At 26.1% G+C, this 4,797-nt stretch overlaps 1 protein-coding gene across 1 annotated transcript; it reads left to right on the forward strand.

Moving 5' to 3' along the window:
• The first annotated feature begins 2,622 nt into the window (after positions 1 to 2,622).
• On the forward strand, positions 2,623 to 4,464 carry LOC130824120 (transcription factor HEC3-like). Its single transcript, XM_057689009.1, has 2 exons — positions 2,623 to 3,381; positions 4,453 to 4,464. The coding sequence occupies exons 1-2, from the start codon at positions 2,653 to 2,655 to the stop codon at positions 4,462 to 4,464; spliced, it is 741 nt and encodes a 246-aa protein (XP_057544992.1). The 5' UTR covers positions 2,623 to 2,652.
• The last annotated feature ends 333 nt before the right edge of the window (positions 4,465 to 4,797 follow it).

Here is a 4,797-nt window from a genome sequence, read left to right on the forward strand (position 1 = left end):
TAAGTTTAGTTCAATTCATACTATTACAATTAATTTTACTCTCACATATTCACATATCTATATTCATTCATTTAGTCCCAATTTAATACTAGTTAGTAGTCTTAGAAATTAATAATTAATTTTCAGCAAAATGGATAATAAATCGAAAACACTACTTTTTAAATTTTTTGCCCTTTTTGTTTGATTTTAAATTATTAACTTTCTTTTTTTGTGATAGGTAGATTGCTAATAATTAAAAGTTACTTATATTAAAGGCAGTGGCTTTTAATTCCACCTCTGTAAATTTACAATTACCCATTCCACTATATAGTAAGTACCCTTCCTAGCCTTATTAATACTTCCACTTTATCTAGCTTAATCATTTCTATTTAGTACCACTATTACTTTTCACTATCTATATATTTTTTTTAAAAAATATTTATTAATTTTCATTTTAAACTCACAAATGTGCTCGACATAGAAGTAAAATTCTATTTTAGAGTACATATATCTAATAATGGCAAGTATTCTTTAATGATTTTACTTAATTGTACTTGTCAAGTAGAAATATTTACTATATTAATATCTTTTAAGGTAGGTGCATACTAAAATAGTGTGAATCAAATCCATACAAGACCTCTCAGATATAGAAAATGAGTAATCCTTCTGTTTAGTTTTGTTTATTACATCTTGTTGCACAGTTATTAAGCACAATTAGAGTATTAATATCTATAAATACATTTTATAGAAAATTATAAAAAAGAAAAATTGTAAAAAAATACTTAATAACAAAATTTTCCAAAAAGTACCTAATAAAAAAAGTTTCGTCAAAGCACCTGAAAAAAAATTTTCTTTTCCAAAGAATACCAAGTAACGTTTTCCTTCAGTTGATCGTTAAATATAACGATTGACTGGTCAAAATAAACAAATCTTTTTCCTCATCTTCAATTTATTTTCCAATTTAACTTCGATTTTGAGTAAAAAGTAGAGGAAACAGAAAGTGTGGAAATTAAAGATGAGGAAGAAGAATTTTCAATTTTGACCAGTCAACCGTTATATTTGAGGTCAACTGAAGGAAAACGTTAATTGGTACAGTATTCCTTTATGTGTATTTTATTCGGTATTTTTTGACAAAACTTTTTTTATTAGGTATTTTTTTAACACTTTTCCTTAATAAAAATTATAAATTAAAATTCTAACAAAATCCAACTTTGATATATATTGACTTTTATACATCTATGAAAATTATTTTTTAATGTCTGTCTCCTATGTCATGTTTGGTTAACTTGGGATGGTGCAAGGCAGTCATGGAGTTTCATATGAGTTCAGTTGTTATGGATTGAGTTTATTTGTATAAGTAATAAAATATTCTTTTATGTGTGCATGGTCTTGTAGTATATATAGTAGATATTTAATACGTTGAAGACAGGCCGCCTTAAAATGTTTTTTAATTTCATCTCTTTCGACTTGGTTTCTTTATCACATTTGATTCCTACATTTTTAAATATTTGTTTCTTTTTCATTTTGCAATTTGCTATATTCTTATTTTCGGCTACGAATCTAGAACTCAATTATCAAATGGAATTGTAATAATTTAAACTTATAATTAATTAGGAAATATGTGATCAAAATTTAAAATGGACAAAATCTAATACTTATGTTCTTAAATACTTAATTAGGAGAACTTATTAAACTTGTGTTGCTAGATCAAAAAATAAGTTTGGGCGTATTATCCCAAATATAGAATTGGAAGATCATACCATATACTAAAAGAACCGTAAAATGACATATGACAATTCTTAAGAGCTTTTTCAAATGTCAGTTTATAACATGCTAATTCAATTGACATGGCGTTATATTTTGAATTTGACAACTCTGTAATTTTTTTTAAAATAATGATTACAAAACAGATGATAAAAATAGAATGTAATATTTCATAAAATCATTGATTGGGCCATAAATTAGCAATAATACGTTCTTTTTTTGGGAAAAAAAATAGATTACAAATTTTAATAATTCAATTTTATCAGCTTTATATATTCTTCAAATATTATTGTATCGAATATTACATATTAATGTTAAAAATTAAATTTGATAATTTGCACCATTATTTGAAAATCATATATTTACATATGGAAATATTTAGAATTTCGTACATTACAAGAGTTTCTACACTAATATACTATATAAAGTTAATAGAATTATACTATTCATATTTCCTTATCCCAATGACATTATCATATCTGCATTAAAAATCTCATATAAAAAAGTATAACAATTTTATCAAAACAAAAGAGTATGTTTATTTGAATTTCTTTTTGTGTGCAAATTTGTAATGAAAGTATAGTGATAACTATAAAAGAGATTTGGAGTATACATACGTCAAACCCTAATGATAAGTCCTTGTATAGAAAGATCATAATGCATATGGGTTGAAATTTATGCATATAAAGGTGGTAAAGATCACTTTTTTAAGTACTTCATTAAATGGGGTTTGCATTCTTCATTTCTTATTTTATTTTTTTCTCCATTAAAACTCTCAACTAAACGTTATTTCATTCTCTCCACTCTTATATGTAATATATGGACATCAACCACATATATTATGATCATCTCCATACTCCTACTAACTTCCACAAAATCAATTGGGAGAAAGGTTTAAAAAACATCACCATGGATGATTATCATCATCATGAGCACCATCCTCCTCACCATCATCATCATCATCAACATAATAACCATAACCATAACCATGACCATGACCATGACCATGTTCTTCCTCCCCATCCCCATATTCACATACATGATCAAGTATGGTCTACCCACTGTAATCATCCTACCCCACATCCATATCCACCTTCCATCATCCAAACCTTAAACCCACCATCATTTATCATGAAACCTTCCTTATTACAACACCAAATACTAGAGGAAAATAAATATAAACATGAACTAGAAGAAGAAAAAGAAGAAGAATTAGGAGCAATGAAAGAGATGATGTACCGGATTGCAGTTATGCAACCCGTGGATATTGACCCGGCTACTATCCGTAAGCCCAAAAGAAGAAATGTCCGGATCAGCAACGACCCACAAAGTGTAGCAGCTCGTCATAGAAGGGAGAAGATATCCGAAAAGATACGGATCCTCCAACGTTTAGTACCCGGGGGTATTAAAATGGATACTGCCTCTATGCTTGAGGAGGCTATTTGTTATGTTAAGTTTCTTAAGAGACAAATCCGTCAACTTCAATCCGGATCCGGGTCCTCCATTCACCTCCCGGATCCAGTCCCTGACTATCCGGCCACCCAATGGTCACCTTTAGTGCCCTTGGGTTCCGGAAGCTCCAAACTTGTGCTTAGTAGGGATGAAGGGATGATATTTGAACAACATGGAGGTAATCAGGTAATTAATTAATTTGTAAAATTAATTATATCTAATAATTAATTATATATGTAAACTAGGGTTTGAAACCTTAGATTGTTGTAATTTGATTAAAAAATTTTATTGTAATCCATTTGTATAATCTCACATGTAAAATTATGTTGAAATATGGACTATGGACTACTATGTATCAATCATGATTAAGCTTGATTAATTACATAAAATTGATTTTTGTAATTCAACATTGAAGTTTCAAAATAAAAAGATTATATTATAAAATAATATTTAAATCTTAATATATTTTTATATTTCATTTGTCCCAAAGTTATAATTATTGGCTTTCAAATTATTTGAACTATTTCATTTCTTTTAATTGTTATACAATTGTAATTAATTAATTTCTATTCATAGAAATAATTACTCTACGTAACGATGGTAAAGATATCAAATTTATACTTTTATTAATATAAAGACATTATACAAAGTCAGTACTTTAATTTTTTTTAGAAAAGTCCATATAAATCCATTGCATATATAAAAGTGGTAAATAAAATGTAGAATATAACTTTCTAAGGAATGAAGTATATAAAATGGCTATATTATTTAACACAAATCAATGTTGGATATTGTCTATATAATATGAAAAAAAAAAAAGAAATAAGTTGTTAGGATATGATTGACTAAGATGGCGCAGAAATATATAATCATAACAGTTAGTTTCATGTTATGTTCATTGGTTCGTCTACCTTTTTTCATGCGGTCATGCCTAGCTCTTGTATTTATTTGATATACTTGCCTATAAAAAATACTTCCAATATGTGTGTAAATTATATAGGCTTTGATACAACAAAATAATTGTAATTGCCATAAAGTTGGCTCTCTCAAAACAATAATTAGTGATAGATGACTATATAAATATTATATATTTTAGAGTCTTAATTATTAATTTAAGATTTTGTAATTTTTTGACATAATATCAAATGTTAATATAAGAAAAACTTACAGATTTGAATTTTATTTACTCTTTATTTAAAGTAAAATATTTAGGAAATGTAAAATAAGTATTAGTAATAATTTTCTATTCACATATAGATCGATGTATAATACTTCTATTATCGCTTTAATTTGTAATTCTTTTACATTTTGAGAAAGCTTTATTATATTAAAACTGTAAATTAATTAAGAAATTGAGTGTAAATCAAGTACAACAATTACAATATATAATACATTTCATATAGTTCAATTTTATTTTAGAAAAATTCTAACAAAACTATTTAATTATAACCTTGTTATGTAAAGCCACAAAAATTATCGCATATATATTAATAGTATGATTAATGATAACATTTAATTCGATAAATTAGCTCTTTCTTATATATATATATATATATATATATATATATATATATATATATATATATATATATATATATATAT

The sequence above is a fragment of the Amaranthus tricolor genome, chromosome 9 (genome assembly GCF_026212465.1).
Source record: "Amaranthus tricolor cultivar Red isolate AtriRed21 chromosome 9, ASM2621246v1, whole genome shotgun sequence".
NCBI classification, from domain to species: Eukaryota; Viridiplantae; Streptophyta; class Magnoliopsida; order Caryophyllales; family Amaranthaceae; genus Amaranthus; species Amaranthus tricolor.